The sequence below is a fragment of the Haliotis rufescens genome, unplaced genomic scaffold (assembly GCF_023055435.1).
Source record: "Haliotis rufescens isolate VD_foot unplaced genomic scaffold, xgHalRufe1.0.p SCAF_11, whole genome shotgun sequence".
In the NCBI taxonomy this organism is placed as follows: domain Eukaryota; kingdom Metazoa; phylum Mollusca; class Gastropoda; order Lepetellida; family Haliotidae; genus Haliotis; species Haliotis rufescens.
This window is the reverse complement of record NW_025963791.1, coordinates 2,087,220-2,112,970: the sequence shown is the minus strand read 5'-3', so window position 1 is coordinate 2,112,970 and position 25,751 is coordinate 2,087,220. Positions and strand designations below refer to the sequence as shown.

The 25,751-nt window shown below is 42.6% G+C and overlaps 1 protein-coding gene across 5 annotated transcripts; it reads right to left on the bottom strand.

Moving 5' to 3' along the window:
- Positions 1-779: 779 nt before the first annotated feature.
- On the bottom strand, positions 780-25,361 carry LOC124144552. Of its 5 annotated transcripts, none has more exons than XM_046514011.2 (12): positions 25,101-25,361; positions 13,790-13,891; positions 10,983-11,362; positions 10,389-10,453; positions 9,973-10,029; positions 6,802-6,852; positions 5,893-5,932; positions 5,338-5,375; positions 4,187-4,268; positions 3,689-3,793; positions 3,064-3,111; positions 780-2,403 (listed from the first exon to the last, which is right to left on the bottom strand). In XM_046514011.2, the coding sequence occupies exons 2-12, from the start codon at positions 13,884-13,886 to the stop codon at positions 2,254-2,256; spliced, it is 1,113 nt and encodes a 370-aa protein (XP_046369967.2). In that variant the 5' UTR covers positions 13,887-13,891; positions 25,101-25,361; the 3' UTR covers positions 780-2,253. The 5 variants fall into 5 exon arrangements, with proteins under 5 accessions (XP_046369967.2, XP_046369969.2, XP_046369971.2 ...); XM_046514013.2 differs by having other exon boundaries at positions 10,983-11,359; XM_046514015.2 differs by having other exon boundaries at positions 10,983-11,353.
- Positions 25,362-25,751: the final 390 nt, after the last annotated feature.

Below are 25,751 nucleotides of genomic sequence, written 5' to 3'. Positions count from 1 at the left end.
GTTCCCTGTTAACGTATCATTTACATTGAGTAATGTCCCTTTGTAAATCTGGAATGAGTTTTTCCCACTGACGAGGGCCCGAAAGCGCCATTCACCGACCCATTCGCGTAAATATATAATGTTTTATTATTCCCAGATAGGCTACGAGTCATAGATCAAAGATAAACTCACGCCACCTGGCCTGTATCCGTGGATCTCATTAGAGCGTGTTCCATCTTAGAGTGTGAGTGTGTGAGTTAAGTTTAACACCTCTTTTAACAGTATTACAGTTATATCACGGCGTGTCAGCTTAATGAGAGAGGAAAGCCCGAAGTGATGCAGGTCTCAGACGTTTACCACTTCGGTGAAACCCACGAGCACGGTATGGTGCTGACAAACCTAGAAAGTTAATCGGGGCGAACCCGGGATTCGAACCCACAATCATAGGTTTCTGGCGTGCACAAGGGACGCAACTCTGTACAGCGAATCGCGGCGCCTTAGACGACTGGGCCACCCGTGCCCCTTCCATCTTAGAGACGCGTGTGATGAAAAACACAGAGAGTATCTTTTTGAAAAACGATTTTATATTCATGATAGTTGATAGGTCAACATGTTCTAGATATACAACAAGTTTTCCATGAACAAATTAATCAACAAGTAAACATTTCACAGTAGTGAGTGAGTTGGGTTTAACGCCGCTTTTAACAGTATTCCAGTTATATCGCGGCGTGTCAGCCTAATGTGGGAGGAAATACCGAAGTGATGCAGGTCCCAGACGTTTACCACTTCGGTGAAACCCACGAGCACGGGTATGGTGCTGACAAACCTAGAAACATAATCGGGGCGAACCTGGATTTCAGGCGTGCCTAAGGGACGCAACTCTGCACAGCGAATCGCAGCGCCTTAGACGACTGGGCCACCCGTACTCCTCATTTCACAGTAAAAACATGTGACATGGCTAGTTGGGATAGTTAATGTCACATATTGATGAAATGTGACCCACCATGAAATAAGGGACTTCTTAACTTCTCATTATGTTTTAAAACTGCAGAATCTTATGACCACAAACACACAATTCATAATCTTCATTTCATATTAATTACAGAGAGACATAGTATCAAACATTTGGACTCATTTTGTGCAAAGTCCCGTTTTCAGATTATAACTGTGTATGTAATTACTGCAGAACAAATGTATCAAAGCAGCCATAAGGTCCATTTTCTTCTGTTGGGTCTCAAATATTGTTACTCACAGTAATGTCACGGTGAATTTGCAGTGCGACGTCTAATGCGAGATCGCCATTAAACACGTGGCGTACTTTTATAGCCCAATACGTGTACCGCGAGGATTGTGTGCTGCATGTGCTCTACAGGCAAAATATAGTTTCACTAGTGTTACTGTTTGATTAGCTATTCCCACTTTATCATGAGCATCTGTCAACTAAATAAGAGTGATTTTTAAATTTTATTTTTCCGGGGAATTCCGTGGACGAATTTCAATAAATAACAAAAACGATATCAAAAGCACGTGTTTATGAATCACTATCAAATAGTGATGATACCAGGTGTTGGCCGAAAGGTGAGCGTAACCTGTCCCACCGGAGGCACATGTAACAAACACATGCAAAGACAAGTCAACTGTTCACATGAAAACACACGGGAACATATGATACTAGTCAAAATACGGATTTGTATCGGACATCATTCTTGTGACTGAAGCGTCAAATTTGGAAATGTGATAAGTCCGTAGAACGTTTAAGGGCTATATCAAACACTGAGGATAGGTCCATGTTTTTACTTAATAGTGTTCACTTGGGGGATAATACCAATCCCCGTTACGAGTGACACTGTTCACTCGTGGTGTGTAGCAGTCATTTTGGTTTTCTTTAGTCAAGCTAAGGCCACATAGAGCATCATCGTCCTACAGCGTCTCATCACCGACGTATCGCAACGTGTTTATAATATTATGTTGCATGCTTAACTTTGGTGCTTCTTAAACTTATTGTCCATTTCGAAATTGTACATTCAGCTGAACTCTATATTCCGTTCGTGATCGAGTGAAATCGAACTAACAAAAGTTACAATTAATATTCTACCATCGTACCAAATCCAAACTAACTGCACACCATTTTTTCCATGGTACTTTAACTGTGTGCACATTTACAACCTGTATGGCGAAAAATAGAAAATATGTTTATGTTAAGATGACGGCGGTTCGCGTCGTTGCCATGATGGATACGGGATCTATAACTCTAAACCACATCCATCCCGCAGGTTACAATGCGCAACACAGAATCTTATGGATGCACATAATCACAACATCCCGGATATGTGAGAACAGATTGAAGAAAGCCAGACAGGGGCTCTCTTTGGTGAAACCGTGGTTGTCTTTAGATAACATCAGCTGAATGCATGCCGTCATCAGCTGAAAGAGAACATATTGCATCACTGATTATTATTATCGTGTAACAGTTCACGTATTTTTTACCATGTTTTAATATTCGCAGTATTTTTAATCACATGGCGTCGGGGGACCTGGGACTCACAATACATTCAGAACCTGTGTTATATTTACATGTATATTTAGGACACATCAAGATTGGTTGTTTTAGCACTGAAAATAACTTAGTTATTTTTTATAACACTGTTAGTGTACTTACAACTCATGAAAAAATCGGCGTTTTTGTTCAGGCAAAACATCCTCAATCGTTGTTAGTAAACACATAATATGTATAGAAACTATTTAGTGAGTTAGTGAGTGTAGTTTTACGCCGCCTTTAGCAATATCACGGCGGGGGACACAAGAAATGGGCTTCACACATTGTACCCGTGTGGGGAATCGAACCCGGGTCTTCGGCGAGAAGAGCGAACCAGTAGGCTACCCCACCACCCCGGAAACTATGTAGAATAAATACGACCACCACAATGTTAAACATCACTGTATTCTGCACACTTATACATCAACATTTCTGTCTTTTCTCCATAACATATAAAAAATTCGTGTTTTCATTTCTGCTTTCACTGGGCAATTCACATATGCATTTCCGCTTATCACTTCCTTCGCCCCATCTCACAAGACACCTACCTCACTGACGCCCAATGCAATAAGTCCGCCAAAGCCACAGTCTCGGAGCTGAATATATAACCAGTCATTATTATATAAAATAAGTATTTTTCAATTCAATACTTTATTTTACAAAGGCCCCCGGCCCATATACATCAGAAGTCTATACAAACAAGTATGTGTTTAAAAGACAAAGAACAAAGTACTTACGGAACGGAAAATGTGCCAGTGACCAAACATGTGCAATGCAATTCCCAATTTTGATCCCGTGTTTTTTCCATACGTTCCCGCGTTTGTTCAGAGACATGACTTAGTGTTTGTGACGGGTGTCCACATAAAAGCTTACCGTTTGATATGTAATTGAATCGTTTTAATTCCCTGCGTTTATAAGATATTTGGCATATGAGATTCGTAGAAACTCTATACCTCTGATCCATGGAGCAGAACTGGACATATTGTGATACTGAATATCTTAAAGAAGGTCTTGAATGAATGACTTAAATCTTTTTAAACTTTGAAAGACTTCAAAGACTCCAAATAATATCTTCTTTGCTTGGGTTGTTTGACATAGATAGCACGATGTGTGGTAGAGGCCTTCACTAAGGCCTTCACTGAGGCCTTCACTAAGGCCTTCAGTTGAGCTCACCTCATCGACTCCAAAGGCGAAGTACGAGCCGATGCAGGTCAGGCCAACGAGGAACGGCACCACGACGGAGACAATGATCAATCCCTTCTTCATGTTGATGTCAGACTTAAACATGACGGGTATATTACATTAATAAGAAGACAGATTTTGAAAAGTGCTAATAACATGACCAAGATCTTCATGCACCTTTCATTGATTACAATAGGTCGTTAAAGTCAATTTAGTCCGTGTTGATTTTGCAAAAGACATCTTTATACATGAATTATGGCTTTAAGTAACCGCCTTCATATTCTAACAGTTTTAATAATGTTTTTAGAATCTACATCGAAACTTTACAATCATTTTAATAATGAAATTTACTTTCTATATTGCCTAATCAATAGTTAATGTCTGAATTGCGGTGACTCCGTGAATTGTAAGGTTAGAAAGTTAGCCCATTCCATTATCTTTCAAATTAAAGTTTTGAAAGACAGTTTTTCTTCCAGTGATAGTCCCTACCTTTATGGAAATAATGGCAGCAGCCAAGAATGTAAGTCCAATGACAACAGCAGCTGCCAGCAGAATGTAGGTTGCAAAATGTCTGGAATTGAAAACAATAAAACTGAACATTGCTTATCTCGAAGAAAGAAATTCGTTACACTGGAGTGAAATACAGCATTGATCGGTTTTCACGTGTTCAACGCCCATTGACTGCAAACTTTTCCAAAGGAATGTGAAACAAGACGGGTTTTTCCAGTAAAGTAATCATGTTCTAACTAGCAGTAGATTTTGACTAAACCGCAAAATATAACATCCATGCGCCTCTTGAACATTTTCATTGAACGATATATGTTTAACACTGTTGACGTTGCATGTTATTTGTATTAACAGCTCGTGGATAACGGTGTTGCCTGACAGAGGCCAATCAGATCAAATGCTACATTTTTTTGTTTGGTTGTTCTCTAACACACAGCAATATTTCAACTATATGATGGCGGTCTGTAAATAATCGAATCTGGACCAGACAATCCAGTGATTCACATCATGAGCATCGATCCGCGCAATTGGGATCGATGACATGCTTCAACCAAGTCAGCGAACCTGACCACCCGATCCCGTTAGTCGCCTCTTACGACAAGCATAGTCGCTTCTTGCAGCAAACATGCGTTGCTAAAGACCTATTCTACCCCTGATGCTCAAATGCTAGAGGCCATTAACGATATATACACGGATAACACTGTTGACTGGTAGTGATCACGTCGATCACATGACAGTTGCCAATAACGATATATGGATACCACTGGCGGGTAGAGGCCAATTAGATCGTAATGTTAGTTTGTATAATTTAACAATTAAAAATATGAAAATGTCACGAACAATAAGCCCAAGGGCCCCGTGAAGATCCGGGTTAGAATACGTCTTCACCAACCCATGCTTGCTGTAAGAGGAGACCATGCTTGTCGTTAGAGGCGACTAACGGGATCGGGTTTTCACGTTCACTGACTTGGTTGATGCATGTCATCGTATCCCAACTGCGTAGATCGATGTCCATGATGACAATCACTGGATTTTGTGGTCCGGACTCGATTATTACAAACCGCCGTCATATGGGATATTGCTGAGTGCGGCGTTAAACAAACAAACAAACAAACAAATAAGCCCAACCTTACCCAGACACAGCTCCAATAAGCAAGGCGTAGGAGATCGTCTGAAACACAGCAGCTACAGCAATGCATGGTGCTAACACGTCTTTACATGTAATTCCTATAAAATTAAAGCGGCGTTAAAACCCAACACACTCACTGTTTATAAGCATTGTAAATAACCTAGCCGAGGCATCGAGGTTCGACGATGCACAAGTCAATATCACAGCCAGCATTTAACATGATTTTCAACGAGACACGATCGAGACATCCCGGCATCCATTGCAACCTCCAATCTATTTTTCATTTTTAACGCATAACATACAAGACATCTGTGGCTAGGTATGTGGCCTGACTTGTAGACGACGCACAGCCACAGTGTGAAGTATTGCCGTAAATCACAAGTAACTGAATGAAGAGTTCGCGCCTCAACAGCAAATATGTCTACAGATTTATTCTAAATGCAGGAATTGGTCATCCCAGCCGCCATTATGACCACCCAATCCTCTTTTCAGTTCTCTCTAAGACAAGGTAAATATGACTAGATTCGAGACATAATTGTAGTCTACTTAAGATACTTACAAATATGACAAAGCGAATGCTGTTCCCGTTAACTTTCTTCCTGTCAAACAAGACAAACATGCATGAAGTATTGTGCTTCTTCAATATTAGCATTGAAAGTAGGTTGAAACCGGATCTTAGCCCCACCTTCCAAGACAACAAAATCATTTCATTTTAAAGTATACTATATTGTGGGTGTGGGTGTGGGTGTGAGTGTGGGTGTGGGTGTGGGTTTTGGTTTGGGTTTGGGTTTGGGTTTGGGTTTGGGTGTGGGTTTGGGTGTGGGTTTGGGTGTGTGAATCTGCCACGCCGACAAAATCAATATCCGTGTTCCGAAAACGTGGTCGCTGCTATGGCCACAGTCATCGAATTTGCGCCGAAATTATTCCAAAAATGAAACCAAGGCAACTGTTTTCGAAGCGATTCAAAGTTTGCAGTGAACTTTATGTTTTTAAATGTGTGTGTGCAAACGTCATTGTTTTGTTTTTTCAAATCAAACTATGAACGCTCATCGCAGTGAATGAAATGCAATGCTATTTTAGACGACCCACGATGTGTTATGTTACTTGATACTGTCTCATTATTCTGTATGCCTCCGTTATTGTAAGAGCCACATGCGGTAGTAGCAATTTAATAGCTCTACTGTGGTAACTAGTCATTTTGTTTGTCACTCAGGTATGAAATCTCATGTTTTTTCGTTATCAGACTGACCAGGACGTCATCTTTGTGAAGCCATTCGAAATAACAAGAGGGATCTGATTGGAGATCGCTTTTCATCACAAGGGACACAACTCGTGTTCTACACGTTCGAGCCAAGAAAAGTAGGCTTCAAATGGCAAGGGCAAGCCGACTTTGACACAGTCTAGTAGACACTGTTGCCGCGGGAAGATGACTCGGGCCATACAGAACATTGCATCCAGATGTACTTACTTGCTGGGGAGGATAACAGCCAGCACAAAAAAGCACCACACAAATGTCCCACTGCAAAACAAATGGTGGAATATCTGTCATATGATGTTTAATGGGCATGCGATCTAACTGACATGACCTTACAATATATGCCAGCAACTACATTTACACTCTTCAAAAAATGAAACGCACAGGTAGTATGTAGTTCATTGAACCTGACTACACAAAACATCCGGTATATGAATTGGATATATACTCACACGCAAAAGAAACGCAAGTCGAGTATGCAGTATACACTGCCACACATCTGTACATTGAGTGGATCAGACGATTTGTGGAGGCCCTAGGGATCCTCCTGCACACATCCAGAGCAGCTGTGCGTAGTTCATCGGCAGTTGTAGGGACTGGGCGCACATTGTGCAGGCGCCTTTGAACCTCATCCCACAAGTGTTGGATGGGGTTCAGATCAGGGCTGAGGGCTGGCCACGGTAGAACACGGATGTTGTGTTGTTGTAGGAAGGCCATGGTAGCTCTGGCAACATGGGGACGAGCGTTGTCCTGCTGGAAAATGTGTTGTTGACGTTGTGCAAAAAATGGAACAACGTGGGGTCTGATCACTTGGTCGATATACCACTGAGCAGTGACGCCGTGTCCCCGACCTTGACCAATATTCAGAAAGCACATGGATCAAAATCTCGCATTAAGTCCAATCCCTGCCCATATCATGACGCTAGGTCCACCCCATGGATCCCTTTCCACAACGTTTCTGTCAGCGAAACGATCACCTAGACGCCGCCAAATTCTGACTCTTCCGTCTGCATGGGAGACACAAAAGCGACTTTCATCAGAGAAGATGACACACCTCTACTCACGATGACGCCAATTGCGATGACCCTGTGCCCACTGAAGTCGTGCTTGTCGATGCCGTGGTTGGAGGACAGGACGACGAGCTGGTCGGCGACATCTGAGGTTGTTGGAACGGAGACGTGGGATCACAGTGTCCCGGCTAATGTGTCGATTATGTGTTCCTATGGTCTGTCGAGCACTTTCACTTGCAGTTAGGAACGGATGTCGCTGGTGTTGACGGGTAATCTGCCGATCTTGTCGAGGTGTGGTGAACCTTTGACGACCGCTCCGAGGAAGGTCATCTGTGGTCTGTGTAGCATTGTATCGATGCAGGAGACGGTAAATTGTGGTTATGTTAACGTTGAAATGACATCTTGGACAGACTCTCCAGCTTCCAAACGTCCCACAGCCTGGTTTCTCTGAATTTGAGTTAGGCGTGGCATTGTTGACCAAGGAGTGGTAGGTCCAAGTATCGGCCACAGTTTTATACCCACTACAGTTCGTGACAGTTCGTGCATTTTCGATTTCGGGAGAAATGGGTGCATGATACCCACATATTCATTGAAATGGTGCGTTTTGGCGATTCGTTTTATATGTTGCGTTTTTACTCGGGGCTTCCAAAATGCAACCAAAAATACTGTTAACACCTTCAGGCTTCACTACATGCTAAAACTCGTATCAATTTATGGTTCCGTGTTTGTTACCTATTTGCTTAAAACCACTTGCGTTTCTTTTGCGTGTGAGTATATGTTTTTGGGAAATGTTCGTGGCCTGATATTCGACAAACAGTGCGTCAAAACGCAGCCATTGTCGATTTGCGATGTCTTAAACGGCAAAACTAGTTTTCACACTAGTTCAAAAATATCATGGAGGAAAACAGTAAAGCAAAATGCACGTGCAGTTATGACATTCGTAACTCGTTGTAGTGGCTATAAAAAGGCATGCATAAGCCAATAATTTGTCATTCAATTGTCAATATTTTTCAAGTTCGAAAATGCCGAGACTAAGCGCTGCCAATCGGAACATCGCCACAGGACGTTTCCAAAGAGGGGAATCGCAGTCTTCTGTTGCACGTCACTTCAACGTCCACCACAGCACCATTTGTCGCCTTGACCGATACATACAGTTCAATTCCACCACAGACCGCCCGAGAACTGGCCGACCAAGAGTTACTATCCCTGCACAGGATCGCTACATTCGACTATTCCACCTACGTCATCGCAATGCCACAGCTTCGGAGACTACAGGACGCTTCCCTGGTTTTAGAAGGGTATCGGACCAGGCTGTCATATCCTACACCAAGAGATCTGACTTGGTTGTGGTTCAGGGGCATTTGACAGCACATCGCTGCACGAATCAAATTCTTCAACCTCACCTTCTTCCAAGAGGGAGCTGTTTCAACAGGACAACGCTCCATCGCACACAGCTCGTGTCACGGTAGACTACCCCATAATGCCAACATCAACGTCTTGTCCTGGATATCGAGGTCTCCAGATCTCAACCCAATCGAACTCCTCTGGGATGAACTCGATCGACGTGTACGTCAACGTTAGAACACACCGCAGACACTCCCACAACTGGCCAACGCGTTACAAGCAGAATGGCGCAGAATTCCGCGGGACAGAATTCGTACACTTATCCAGTCAGTGCCGAGGAGATGCAGAGCCGTGATTGCTACCCGGAGCGGTCACACGAGATACTGAGTTCAACGCCATCTTGTGGCCTTATATGGCATGACAATGAGCAGTTTTCAGTGCCTTTGTACGACAGCATCTGACTATCGAGTTCCAAAGTTTCATATTTGTATCTATGATATCAAATTAAATATATCGACTTTATTAGGTACAATAAATTTACTAAAAAGCTACCTGTGCGTTTCTTTTTGGAGAGTGTATTTGACATTATTATGCCTCAAAGTGAGATTGACCCAATATTTGTTTTCTAATATGACACCGTATACGGCAACTAAAGACACCATTACTGATAGTACTCTCCACTCCGGACAAGACTAAGTCGGATAAACGTAGCCAGTTCCAATTATTGAAGACAAATAAAATTACATTTCGTGTGAATAATTGATTTTGGTTATAGCGAAATGATACCGACTGAGGGGTATATAAGAACGAATAATTTAGTTAGATTTTTCTCCCTCCAGTGGCTAAAAGGACTGGAAACACCACACCTCCATGCGCGACGAACTCCAAGCCAAGGTTTTAAAATTTGATAATATACCTTAAATTATGTTGTATACAAACGCAACCAATTATGGCTGCTCACGAATACCCGGGTTCCTTGAAACGGCTATAAAGAGCTGATTGTACGTATGTTGACAGTCAGTACACTTACATAGAAGCGTATAACAGAGGCAGCCCGTCCTTCTTCATCCAGTGTTTGATCGGCGTGCTGCAAAAACACAAAACCCAACATTGAGCTGGACATCATTCCCCGGGTGTGAGCGCGGTTGATTCTGCATAGCTAAGGGACACAACTCTTTAGACACATTGACCATCCGAACGATTTAAATTTGTCATAATGATTTACATAATGCAGTGAAATCTCCAACAGCTGTATACATCGCTGAATGCCGTGCCGTGTTATATTTCAGGTGCAATCTTCATCCCTACAATGATCTGCCTATATCCATTCCGCTTGTTCAAGGGCGGATAAATCAAATTATGTTTGATGGTACTAAAGATTTGAACACTAAATTTTGCACTAAATTATATTTTGTTATTTCCCTAAAGAATGCATTGTTTACTTACATGAAAACGAAGATACTGACAGATCCAACCGTGGCTAACTGCATCGCCGCCATGAGGAGGTAAAGCTGAAAATGTATTGGTAGTATTGGTCCATAAGTTCAACTACCATTATAAGGCGGTATGCTGTAGCTATACAAAGAAGCCAATCTGTCTCGTAGGCACTGGGGAGAATGTTGTGGTGTTATTTAGAGTTCACCAGAGATCAGCTACCATAAGTATTGTTGAATGATTGATTGATTGTTGTTTAACCCCGCACTCAGCAATATTCAAGGGCGGTCTGTAAATAATCGAATCAGGATGAAACAATTGATAAATTGACATCATGAGCATCGATCTACGCAATCGGGATACGATGACATGTATCAACCAGATCTCGTTAGTCGCCTCGTACGACAAGCATGGGTTGTCGAAGACCAATTCCATACCGGTTCTTCACTGGATGCGATAATCATCCAACCTTTTCCAATTATTAATTTTCTGAAACAACGTCCGTGTATTTCCTTGCCATTTTAACGTAATATATTTAGCTACCATGCAATAATACAATATGTTTATATAATCACACACGTGCATCTTGACATACAGATAACAAACCTTTCTAATCAAGGTTCTTCGGTCTTCCTTGCATTTGAAGCCTTTCAAAGAAGGATCGGGCGCAACTGTCGATGTTCTTGCTGGCTTTGGCTTTGGCGCTGGCTTCGGCGCTGGTGCTGCTGGTGCTGCTGCTGCTGCTGCTGTCGGTGCTGGTGCTGGTGCTGGTGCTGGTGCTGGTGCTGGTGCCTGTGCCGGTGCTGGTGCTAGGGATACTGGCTGAAGGGTTAAGGCTGGAGTGTTGGCCGTTGAAACTGGTGGTGTGCCCTTTCGAGGTAAGGACGGAGCTGGTTGTGCTGATGATGATGCTACAAAGGCTTCTCGGGGTAGGGGCGGCCCTTGATCATCTGCTGTGTAGGCATTGTAGTCCAGGTCTGTGACTCCGGAAACACAGAATGTACAGGATAACGCAAACATCTGCTTCAATGTAAGGATAATATAGAACATGCTATTATTATAGAGTTCGTTTTTTGGTACATATATCCGCCGTAGAAATGGGTTGTTGTTCACGGCGATACTTCTTCAATGTACAACAGAAGTCCGTCTGCGGGTCCACAACGTTTTATTGTGCATGGGAGCTTCACTGGCTGTGTCGTGTTCTCAACTGCCAGCTCGTATCGGTCAAGATGCACTTTCTAACAGTCATACTATTCTATATAAGGTAATACAGCTATGCCTAGTAGTATCTCGTCCACAACCCACATGCCTCTCGTGCAGTAGTCGTCCGGATGATCTTACTCTTGGTCTTATAAGACATCAGTATCAAGTTGCAGTCCCATAACTCCAAGAGTATGTATGGCTGGCCTCCAGCACCCCTCACTAGCCATCAGTGAAACAGTTGACCAGTGCACACCTGACCTGTGACCTGGTCACTCCCCCACGAGGGGTTTGCTTGAGGGAGAGGGGGAGGTAATGTGAGCTACTGCCCAGTGCACTCTGCTAGCGGTCCACTGTATATTACTGCATGTGGTATACTGTATATCACTTGAAATACTGTATACTGCATGTGATACTTGTACTGCCTTTGTAATGCCAGAGCAATATTTGCAGAGAACAGACTAGAAGAAATGCGAGAGAAGGGATTACAGCTGCTTGCAAAAGTCCCTCTCCGACATCAGAACCGTGAGGTACATACCTGTTTTATTGAGTGTTCTTTCAATGTCAGTTCTATCGAGAAAGATATATCTGCTATACGTTACTTGATTCACTTGAATGATTCGGATATTTCAGTGTAGAAATCGCAATCGCGCAGAAAGCGAGGTTTCCATATTTACAGGGTTCAACTTTATTTATATTTTTTTATTAACACATTCTTTTAATTATCAATAGTTTATTTCATGTAGCTTCATATATCGTAGTTTTATGACGGATGGCAAAAAGAAAGTGAAAAGTGAAATTGCAAAATTTTAAAAACGCAAGTTCAATGCACGTGCAATGAGGGCATATATATATATGACAAGGAGTGTGGGTCAGACACTCACACTGACGACTGACACCCAAACAACGCGAGCAGATCCTGGGTATGATACAAATTGGGGCCACCCATGCCCACATTGCCAGAATTTTTGGTTGCTCCCTTGTTGCTCTAACTAACCTGATGCAACGTTACAGACAGACCGGTGCATACGGCAGGCCAAGACCCAGGGTAACTACGCCCAATGAAGACTGGTACTTGCTTATTTTGCATCTTCGGAATCGATTCCTGACAGTGACGTCATATTCGACGAATGCCTTAGGTAATATGGAAAGTCGACAGACAGTGGCCAGGCGACTCAGGGCTCAAGGAATTAGAGCCGCAGACCTACCAGAGGACAGTTATTGACAGCAAAACATCGTCGTTACAGATGGCCCGGACTGTACGTGGTTGGCAGCGACGTGACTGGCAGAGGGTCGTCCTCACTGATGAAAGATGGTTCTGTCTGTTCAGAGCTGATGGAAGACATCGTGTTTACCGCCGAAAATGAGAACGAACGGCGGCATGATGCGTTCAGGAGGTCGTGCCGTATGTGGAGGGGGCGTTGTTGTGTGGGAAGGAATGTGTGGGCACTAGAGAAAACCACTGGTCATCGTTAACAGAAAATTGACAGCTCAGTGTTACACTGATGACGTTCTTCGTCCGATTGTCCTACCATTTCTACACCAGCTGCATCATGGTGTCCTTTATCTGCATGACAACGCCAGACCCAATACAGCGCGAATCGTACAGAACTTTCTTGCAGCCAACAACGTCAATGGGTTGCCGTGGCCTGAACTCTCCCCAGGCATGTCCCCCACAGAACACCTCTGGGACGTAATGGATCGTCGTGTTCGATAGCAGCCGTCAACAAGAACTGAACCCTCCAAGAATCCCACGTGACGGCTGACGCCGGAAAGTTTTTGCGTCTCTTGCAGCAGGGGGAGGTCATACACGCTATTAATGTTACGCGTCATTGAACTATTTTAGATGTGAGTGTCCATTACGTTGAAAGCTTGTTTTTGCTACCCCTTCTCAATTCGGGCAACTGTCATGATATCGGATACTGTATGTCTGTCATTTTAAATGTTGATTTTCAATACTTTTACTTCATGCATCTTTCTTTTGTGGTTTATAAACTAAAGTGATTTAAATCTATGGTACAGTTTCTTTGGGCAGACAGTTTATAGTTTCATTCTTTCAGCAGAAGGAATTACCCAGTTAAATCTCATTTAGTCATCGTTTTCCCTCTACCTGCATTTGTATTATATCATAGTTTGTAAGTACTTTGTTCTCGAATACACACGGAAAGGAAAACAGAAATATTGAAAATAATTAAACATAAAAGAAATCTTACTGGGGTTTTGCACTGTGAATATTTCCATATTGGCATCACCCTGGCTCTCTAATAAGACCTGCTCGTAGGAGGGTGGAGGAGTTGGTTGTGCAGACATCGTGTCTGAAAAACAACAACTGAACATAAACAAAGACACTTTAGGCTTGAGCTGAACTATTCAGCTTACAACAAAATCGTTATCTTGTGTAAATTCAAAACATCAACGCCCGAGTATAATCAGTCTCGATTATCTTTCGAAACAGATTCCATCGGGTGTCCCAGGCAAACTACCGATAGAAGGTATATGAATGGCTCTCTGAAAATCAGTGATGACATGGGCGTTCGCGGAAAGGGTAAGCCTGTCCTGGTCTATCGGTAGTACCCGCCACTCACAAAGTCTTCATAAAAAGGGAACTGTTTGTTTGTTGCCAAACGCCGCACCCAGCAGTACTCCTGTCATAGGTCGGTGACCTGACAACACTCAAGTCTGAGCCAGACAATCCAGTGATCAATGTCATGAGCAAAGTCCAACGTTGTTAATCAAGTCACCAAGCCTTAACACCCGATCCATATAACGTGTCTCTATATGTAATGGGAATAATACGTGCATGCCCTTAAGTACTTAAACAGCTCGGAAATATAGACAACATAAGCCTGAGCTGATTGTATATTGTTCGACATGATAGATAGATAGATAGATAGATAGATAGATAGATAGATAGATAGATAGATAGATAGATAGATAGATAGATAGATAGATAGATAGATAGAAGGGACATTGTCACGTTGTCGACCTTGCAAAAACAAGCAAAGAGTGTGAAAATAAACCAAAGCCGACAATGTCCCTTCTAGGATTCCATTGGTAGTGAGTGAGTGAGTTTGGTTTAACGCCGCTTTTAACAGTTATATCACAGCGTGTCAGCTTAATGTGGGAGGAAAGCCCTAAGTGATGCAGGTCTCAGACGTTTACCACTTCGGTGAAACCCACGAGCACGGGTATGGTGCTGACAAACCTAGAAACATAATTGGGGATTCGAACCAAAATCATAGGTTTCTGGCGTGCCCAAGGGACGCAACTCAACACAGCGAATCGCGGCGCCTTAGACGACTGGGCCACCCGTGCCCCCGATTCCATTGGTAGGTAAATGAGGTAGAGGAAGATATGTATTTATCTAGGCAATGATGAAAGAAATGAAGTCATCTGTACATCTGAGGTTTAACATTTGGCAACGTTCCTTTCTTTCATTTAACTAATGTAGTCAACAAATCCCACTAGTATGCAAAGAGAAACAGCTGCTAGGAGGGGAACACATAGTTTCCATGGGGATACCTAACACTTGTCTAAATATTCTTTCCCCTAATTTGACAAAGATATTGTAAATATCGTCTTGTCTGTTTATCACGAGCACGGGCACAGAGCTGAAATACTCGGGTTCAAAATCAGGCAACTGTGTTTTTCAACCAAGTCCACGTTAAACCCCATTTCACCTAGCCTATTTTTTATTTGTTTGTTTGTTGTTTATCTCCGCACTTAGCAATGTTCCAGCTATATGGAGGTGGTCTGTAAATAATCGAGTCTTGACCAGACAATCCAGTGATTCACATCATGAGAATCGATCCACGCAATTGGGATACGATGACATGCTTCAACCAAGTCAGCGAGCCTGACCACCCGATCCCGCTAGTCACCTCTTACGACAAGCACAGTCACCTTTCACGGATCTTCACCTTATGTGGTGATTCGTGTGATGTTTACCACTGACTACAATAAGTAAAATTCGTGAACATCCGGGGTAGAATAGGTCTTCAGCAACTCATGAGTGCTGTAGAAGGTGTGCATGCTTGTCGTAGGAGACGACCAACGGGATAACATGTCATGCATATATACAGTAACTCTCATCACTTGATTGTTGTCACTCCAGCTTGATAACGTTGTAAGAATCTACATCGAAACGCCGCTATGTGCAATAACCAAGAAGTTGTTATCCACAAAGTTGTACGTTTTCTTACTTACTCACCTACTTCTAGAATGCCATTCAAACAGTTTTCTGAACAAAGGCCCATAATTCGGCCTGCGAGATCTCCCGAGGTATGTTGCTAGCCAATCACACAGGACACGCTATCCTTATAAAACCGCCTCCATTCTATACCTGACAGCCTTTCTTTGAATGGCTTTCAACAATTTGAAAGAGCCCTTATTAGTACAGTACCACGATTGGATACTTTATTCAGCCACGTGCATGAGTCAGTTTGACATGGTAGATGATCCAGCATTAAGCATTACAGGTGAATGTGATATAAGCAGGTGTCAAACACTATTTTCAAGACTTTACGACAATCCCTGGATTCTGCGAACCCAATAACCACAGACATTGGGCGAACATCGACAGAAATTTGTACACACAAAAAATAACCGCATGTGCTCACACAGATAACCAATCACAGGTATGTGCTTACACGGATAACCACAGGTATGAGCTCACACGAATAGCCACAGGTATGTGCACACACAGACAGCCACATGCACACTCAGACAGCCACAGGTATGTGCACACAGAGACAGCCACAGGTATGTGCACACACATAAACCACAGGTATGTGCACACACAGACAGACACATGCACACACAGACAGCCACAGGTATGTGCACACACAGACAGCCACAGGTATGTGCATACACAGACAGCCACAGGTATGTGCACACACACACAACCACAGGTATGTGCACACACAGACAGCCACAGGTATGTGCACACACAGACAGCCACAGGTATGTGCACACACACACAACCACAGGTATGTGCACACACAGACAGTCACAGGTATGTGCACACACAGACAGCCACTGGTATGTGCACACACAGACATGCACAGGTATGTGCACACACACAACCACAGGTATGTGCACACACAGACAGCCACAGGTATGTGCACACACACAACCACAGGTATGTGCACACACACACCAACAGGTATGTGCACACACACAACCACAAGTATGTGCACACACAGACAGCCACATGCACACACAGACAGCCACAGGTATGTGCACACACACACCAACAGGTATGTGCACACACACAACCACAAGTATGTGCACACACAGACAGCCACATGCACACACAGAAAGCCACAGGTATGTGCACACACACACAGCCACAGGTATGTGCACACACAGACAGCCACAGGTATGTGCACACAGACAACTACAGGTATAAGCACACAGAGACAGCCACAGGTATGTGCACACACACAGCCACAGGTATGTGCACACAGACAGCAACAGGTATGTGAACACACAGACATCCACACCTCACACAGGTAGCCGCAGGTATGTGCACAGACAGCCACAGGTATGTGCACACACACAACCACAGGTATGTGCACACACAGACAGCCACATGCACACACAGACAGCCACATGCACACACAGACAGCCACAGGTATGTGCACACCCAGACAGCCACAGGTATGTGCACACACAGACAGCCACAGGTATGTGCAGACACAGACAGCCACAGGTGTGTGCACACACAGACAGCCACAGGTATGTGCACACACAGACAGCCACTGGTATGTGCACACACACACAACCACAGGTATGTGCACACACAGACAGCCACAGGTATGTGCACACACAGACATCCACAGGTATGTGCACATACACAACCACAGGTATGTGCACACACAGACAGCCACAGGTATGTGCACACACACAACCACAGTCATGTGCACACACACACAACCACAGGTATGTGCACACACAGACATCCACACCTCACACAGGTAGCCGCAGGTATGTGTTCACACAGATAACCAAGGGTATGTGCTCACACACACAGCCACAGGTATGTGCTCACACACACAACCACAGGTATGTGCACACACAGACATCCACACCTCACACAGGTAGCCGCAGGTATGTGTTCACACAGATAACCAAGGGTATGTGCTCACACACACAGCCACAGGTATGTGCTCACACAGATAGACAAGGGTATGTGCTCACACAGGTATGTTCTTTTCGCTTGTTCAACGCCGCACTCAGCAATATTACACCTATATGATGGCGGTCTGTAAATAATCGAGTCTGGACCAGACCATCCAGTGATTGACATCATGAGCATCGATCCATGAATTTGGATACGATGACATGCATCAACCAAGTCAGCGAGCCTGACCACAGTAATTTCGTAACCCAAACGAGTTCGTAACGCGAAAATTGACATATTTCGTAACCCACATCGAAAGTAGCTTCGTAACATTGTCTAATAAATAATGTTATAAATAAAGAATTAATTAAAATTTAGATAAATATAACGTTCTAAGGCCATCGTTCTAAGGCACTAAGGCCATCGCGAGACCAGATCCTTCATTACCTATATTTCAGAACCAAACAGGGCGGCAAGCGAGCCCCGTTCAACCCGATAGTATCGTTATAGAGAAATATCCCGGAGAAACATATTTCCTGCTTAACGAGCCATAGGAAAATATGTCATATACAGTGTATGCGTCCAGGAAGGCGGGTGTCTGGATTAAATATGTCCGGATTGACGAGGTGTCCCTGCATGTGTATGAGAAGCAAAAACAGACTGAAGTATATTCGCCAAAGTCACAGGATTCTGAATCTTTTTTGCAGTGATGTCATGTAAGAGCGATATGATAAAGTATTCCCAAAGGATTTAATATTTTTGTTTACAAATTTCTTAATAACTTGACACAATTCATTAAGTTCCTAAATTTGAACAGCTTTAAAGAGAAAAAATAATGGACAATATTAATTCATACCGTGTTCCGAGATACCGCTGATTGATGTCCTTTGATATGGTGGCGTAAGACCGATTGGTCAAGCGTAACTGTAGCCACAAAGCAAGTTCGTTTCCTAGATGCAAAGCGGTAGTGATAGAATATGTATGACAAGGTGCGGGAGCCCTATCGATCAGTTCTGTTAGTTAGGCATACAGGTGCAAATACCCGTTCACGTGTCTTGTGTAATTATGTTGTTGTGGTACGTTTAATTATCGCCAAAGGGTCAAGGCTACATGATCGTCCCTTAACGCGCTCAGGCACAAAGGCGAAGAAACTTTGTTCGCGAACGGATTAATCCCGTCCACTCGCCAAGCTGAAGGGATCAGCAATTGGCATTCAACATTAACGCTGTTCCGTTGTGTATGTTGTGTATTTCCACTGTATGTAGAAAACTGGAGGGTACAACACACCATAGACACACACATAAACACACACACACGCCCTCGCCACCACCACCACCACTACCACTACCACCACAACCCCAGAATTGTTCATTATTTTGTGAGTAGAAAGGCTTCAGAGCCGCTTTATCACGAGTGTCAGCTTAATGTTGGAGTAAAAACTCAAGTGCTGCATGCAACAGCCGCTTACCAATTTGGTGACTGCAACGAGCACGGGTTTGGTGCTAACAGACCGAGGATCATAATCAGGCATCGAATCTGGCAATCCAACCAGCAGAATCTGGAATGACAGTGTTACATTTTCTTTTTGTTTTGGATTTAACAGTGGACGATGTGCACGGTTTACAGACAGATACGAGAGTTGATTGAGTTCTGAGCCTCACATAGGACGAATTGCGTTATAGTGAAATCCTTTTGTTGCGGACATCACATGATGTCATAGAGGTATATCCACAAAACCTGAGTCGGTGACAAGTCAGTAAATACGCACAGGTCTGTGACTTGGAATAATGGAACTTGAGGAACGTACAGTGATCAAGTACCCACAGAGACATGGATTAACACCAAAATCGCCATCAATGAAATATAAGTTCAATACTAGGGAAGGATGCCCCTTCCTATGCCACTGTAAGGAGGTGGACAGCAGAGTTTTAGTGTGGCAGGAAAAGCCTTGACGTCCTGGAACACCAGAAATGATCCAGAGAATCCACACTGTGATGATGACTGACTGGACATCGCATTGATGGTTCAGTAAGCATTTCTCTGGAGAGAATGCATTCATTCCATTATCACAGAAACTGGCAATGAAGAAAATATCAGCTAGATAGGTTCCAAAACCTCTGATATCTGATAAAAAACGCACCAGGCATAACATGTCACGTGACAATTTAGCTCTGTTTGAAGCTGAGCCTCAAAGTGGGTTCACCACTTCCAGAGTCCAAACAACAATGAGATCAGTGGAACTATGTTGCATCATCACCACCAAAGGAGGCAAAGAATGTCCCCTCATCTGAATAGGGTTCGCATCCGTGTTCTGGGATACCGAGGTTGACAGGTGGACTATATCCCACAAGGCCAGACAATAAACGGTGCTTATTATGGTGCACGTCTGAGGCACCTGAAAAAGGTGATATCTTCCTTCAAGACAATGCGCCAATGCACAAATCAGTCAGTGCCGTAGCTTCCACTAACTGAACTCCTTCGGCACTTATTCTCCTGATCTGTCGCCGTCAGATTTCTATCTGTTCTCAAACATGAAGAAAGATCTGACCAGAACCCATTTCGACTCGAACGATGACGTCATAGCAGGTGTGGAGACCTGTTTGGACAACCAAGAGTATGACGTCTACGATAAATTCCCTCCGACATCGTTGGCACTAGTGTATCAATGTGGAAGTGGATTATGTTAAAAACTAAATAATTTTAATGCCTTCGGGTCAAGTCTTTCTATGTGAGGCTCACAATGTATAACCCAACCCTCAGTTGACCACGTGCTTCATCAGAAACCGGCAGATTGACATGACATTCAGTCACGAAGGAAATATCAGGTAACACTGTAGATAGAAGTATACAAGCGTATCCCTCTATAACAGTCGTACATTGAGGGACATAAGGGTATACACTAATTGGAACCTGAGACGCACTAGCCGCCTGTTGTGAATAATGATGGTTCATTCCTACGTGGGCACATTATCACATGCTGTGGGACTGACGTCAATATCAGATGTTAGCTGTGATACAGAATAGCGGGAACTACAGCGATACTTTCTCAATTAATCTAGATATATAGTGTTGATTCAGCTCAGCTAACAACATAGGTGGATCTGGGGCAGTGCACGCTACACTGGTAATGTAGTGGACAAAACACGTGATAGTCGACTGGCAAAGGTTGACCGTTGATGCGTCAGGAAACAGTAGGGGTGTGCCTTTCGTAAACAGCTGAATGCATGATAACGCCCCGCAACAAGCGCCCAACGAACAATTTTTCAGACAAACATTAAATGCTAGACTATCAACTGGTTGGTCCCTAACATCCTTCCATCTTCATGAAATGATCTACAGTTACTGTCAGGCATTGCCCTAAGATAGCCGCATTAACCACAGGCAGCCACATAAATATGCTCACACAGATAACCACAGCTATGTTTGTTTGTTGTTTAACACCGCACTCAGCAATATTCCAGCTATATGACGGCGGTTTGTAATTATCGAATCTGGACAAGACAATCCAGTGATTGATGTCATGAGCAACGATCCACGCAACTGGGATACGATGACATTCATCAACCAAGTCAGCGAGCCTGGCCACTCGATCCCGCTATTCGCCTCTTGCGACATGCATAGTCGCCTCTTACGGCATGTATGGGTTGCTAGAGACCTATTCTAGCCCGGATCTTCACGGGGCTCTGAATTAAGCATGTGATACTGGTGGACATTAGCTACTGACTGGGTGGCCAAGATGACCGCAGAATGAGACTGATGATGTGATGTTTGATTGTCAGGAAGGACTTGAGCTAAGCTGTGATATCTATGGTGTGCGTCAGTGTGTCTGTATCTCTGTGAGTGTTATCCAAACCTAGGAGACGACACCAACTTCTGCAAGAATCGATGTCCCCATTATTCATTGCAGCTGATGCGACGAACTCTTCCATTCGTCTTAGATCATAAACTCCATCCTTAATGGAATACTCTTAATTATGTCAAACAACCCCTCAGTACGCTATTGACCGTATATTGACATGAACATAAAAGGGTGTGTGCGCACGCTGTCACGCATGCGCATATTAATTCGTAATGTTACTCGCAATGTCAGCGATAGTTGAAAACATGGGTAAATGAGGCGACTTTAACAGCATTTCGGTTATATCGCGGCGTGTCAGCTAATGTGGGAGGGAAAAGGTAGCACACATGAGAACCATACACAGGGCGAATCTGGGATTCGAACACAAGGTAAAGCATCACTCGTTGTCACCCGTTCACCCGGGCCAAGTGTATATCAGACAACACACATATAGCATTACATCTCGTTGAGCAAATTAAAGGACAAAAAAGACGGTATATCAGCAAAATCATGTCATACTTCACAGGTAATACGTGACTTTATCATCACTGCAGAAACAGCTAGTGAAGTTAACATACTTACTAAGTGAATTTCACTGTCCACTCAGACACTAACTTGTCAGGAGATTTTACTAACCAGTTAGTAAATATATGCTAATTAGACTAGTATAGGTGGCCTATCGTAGACTAGTACCACCAATCAGTTACTGGAGATTACTATCCATTTTTCAAAGAATCTTCTTCTCATAATTTACAAGCTGCAATAGTATATTTACTAAGATTGTATGTTTTACTACACTTTAACAAATGCTCGTTTCTTTGTCATTTTGCGATCCCATTGATAGCTGCTGAATACATTTTACAAAACAACAAGTAAATTAGATAAGCAATACAGGTGAAAGATAACGTTTAATGATTTTTAAGTGGCATTTTAAGTTTATTTACACAAGACTACGAAAAAGTAATTGACAGGTAAATAAACTAAACAAATATTATTTTACACTGGCAAAGTGAGGAAACATCCCTTCTTCATTGAGTACATGCTATAAACTTTTACATTTTGTCCGTCATGAAACAATTTACATTAACAACGTTACAATGCCAATATATACCTAACCCACTGATTTGCAATCATCTCAAAACGGCGAACCTGACACGTACTTGGACGTTCAAATCTCAAAAGGACACACCTTCTAGGAAATTGGCTGTTTACGGAAATTCTGGTCGCTGTTAGTCAATAAGTAAGTAGAATTCACTGGACATTTTTCTCAGCGCCCTTGTTCCATATTTGTTATCATAGATTTGTATGTTGACTAAATGTGTTAACAGGGCAATGTCCGTGCTTTCTGTGATCGGAACGTTTGATAGGTACATGCCAAATTAAATATTGTACTACATTGCCCACATATATTCATTAGCATGTATCGAACTCAACTGGTTCAAATGTCTGCATACTTTTACAGGATACTTTTTCCGATATCAGGCTTAAAATACAGCTGAATCGTTCACTAATATTGAACATACATGTCATAGATTCATCACTTTCAGGTGGGTTATTTGATTACTTATATAACGTCAACGCCACAGAATAATCAGTGTCGATTATCCATCGATACAGATTCTATTGACCGTAAAAAGCAAAACAGGGTGGAAATGATATGGATGGATCATTTAAAATCAGTGATGACACCAGTTGTTCGCGAAAAGGGTAAGTCATGGTAACGTCCTTTTAACCCATCAAGTACTAGTATTGCATTAGGTATTGAATTAGGTACACCGTTATGCTGATCATTGCCTACATCTAAAGTCATGTTCACTGTAAGGTATCCAGAAAGGTCATTGTTACACAGGTATAAACGGGTTCCTGGCCAATATTCAGCCAAACGCTAATCCCGTTTTTCCGCCATTTTCATCACTCCAAACTGGAAACGTACACAGCGTAACGGTGTACCTACGCAATATGACGATTTGTAAGGGGCGGCACAACACGTGGCCGTCGAGCATGGAGATGAGCTGCATGTAGACGATTTCTAATCGTCTGATCGGTACTCCAGTAGTCTGATGAAAGCTAGCAGCAATTTGATACGCCGTTTGAGCTAGATGTCGTAGAGCCTGGTTTTTGGATAAATCGATCCTGTACTCTTGTCGTTTACCTGGGACGCCCTGAACGGGGCGATAGTCAACATTGTAGGTCTCTTGGTACATGTTCCATTGTCTGTTGATCACAGACTGTGAAACATTAAACGTAGTGGCCACTACAAGCTGACGTCTGCCAGTTTCCAGCATGCTAGTAGCTCGTAGACGCTCCCGCGTTAAAGACGCGACATCGCTTGTTTATCCACAAACAATGAATGAAATCAAGTAGATCACAACTTAATGATAACCAACATCAGTAAGATTGACAGAAATAATGGTCCAAAGAGAATAATCGACCTTCCTTAAAATTTTCAAAATCAAGAATGACACCAAACGCACGTGTGCTGCGCAACTGCATGTGGCGCATGCAACCTATGGGAAGTGTTGGCGTGACGTTCAACGACATAGGATGTTTGTATCTGTTCTCATACTTGGTATTAACATATATATTTCATGATCCCTTAGAGACCATTTGATATACTGGGGAGGGTAGTATATCAAATGATATACTCCTAAAGGTAAATCTTGATAAATCGAAAATAGTAGTTTTTAAGAATAGTGGAGTACTTTCTAGATCTGAGAAATGGTATTTCAGTGGTTGTCAGTTGGAATGTGTATCATCGTACAAATATTTGGGAGTTGTATTTTCAAAGAATTTATCATGGTCGAAACAAACTTACAATGCTTCATTACTGGCTAAACGGGTATTGTTCTCGGTTCTAAAATCCCTTTCATCACTTAAACCTATTCCACTGAAACTATTTTAAAAAATATTCGATACTAAAATTGCTCCAATTATGTTATATGGGGCTGAAATGTGGAGTTTTGAAAACTGTAAAGAGATAGAAAGTATCCATGTACTTGCTTGTAAACGTCTGCTAGGTGTTAAAACGTCTACTCCCAATCATGTTGTGCGAGGAGAGTGTGGAAGATACCCACTGTACATTTCTGCGTATAAACGCTGTATAAAATATTGGTGTAAACTTATGTCCCTCCCAAATTCACGATATCCTAAGAAAAATTATGATATGTTATTTCAGCTAGCCACACATGGTAAAACTAATTGGGCTACAAAAATCAAAACTCTTTTATACAGCCTTGGATTTGGATATATATGGGAGAACGAATATGTTATTTGCCCCGAATCATTTATTTCCGAATGTGAAGATCGGTTAAAATTTGCTTACGAACAGGATTGGCATTGGTCTTTAGCAAATAGTTCTAAAATGTTCCATTGTACACTTTTCAAAAATTCATTTAGTCTAGAGTTGTATTTGTCTGCTATCACTATTAACAAATTTCGTGTTGCACTAGCCCAGTTTCGCTGTAGCTCCCACACTCTCCACATTGAGACTGGTAGATACGTTAATACTCCACGAGAGCAGAGACAGTTCCATATTAACCAGGTGAGACAATGTCATCCTTACCTTGTTCTTATATATTCCCTTCACAGTCTTGTCTGTTCTGCGTGTGTCAGTATTGTGATACGAGATCGGTGAAGCGTGGCTGTAGAGTGTAAACAACACTGGTTGCCTCGCTACCAAACCACTAGTACATTACAGGTAGACTTATCGATGTCCTCCAGCTCAATACTTCTAATTAGGCGGTCAGCTGTCTGTGATAGAAAACAAAGTCTCAAGGACGCGAGTGTGAGTTGGCGGCGGACTGTATGGACGCGAGTGTGAGTTGGCGGCGGACTGTATATGAATATGAATGACAATAATGATGACGCTGATGACAGAGAAAAAAACAACTAAATTTATTATAATGACGATAGTATAGACACAAACATTAAATAGAAGATTCATAATAATGACGATTTTAATGATGTTGGTGACAATCATTCCAAAAAATGCAGAAACATAAAAACATTAATAATAAAAATAAAAATAATAGCAATAATACTATTGCCAGGATCACCCAAACCCTCTTTGCTGCATTTTCTATTTTAATCTGTAAATTATAATAATAATAATAATAATAAACCTTGTTAACTTACATGCTTGAATTAATATATTCTGCTGCATAAGTCCGCTGTTTGAAAATAAACAAGTGTGACTTCTGTTGACTCTGCATAC

Excerpts from the sequence above, each read along its gene's own strand:
- LOC124144552 (XM_046514011.2), bottom strand. The coding sequence starts at position 13,886 with ATGTCTGCACAACCAACTCCTCCACCCTCCTACGAGCAGGTCTTATTA. Across the intron at positions 5,376-5,892 it reads GCATTCGCTTTGTCATATTT|ACGATCTCCTACGCCTTGCT; the intron begins GTAAGTATCTTA and ends GCTGTGTTTCAG. Across the intron at positions 3,112-3,688 it reads TCGCCTTTGGAGTCGATGAG|CTCCGAGACTGTGGCTTTGG; the intron begins GTGAGCTCAACT and ends TTATATATTCAG.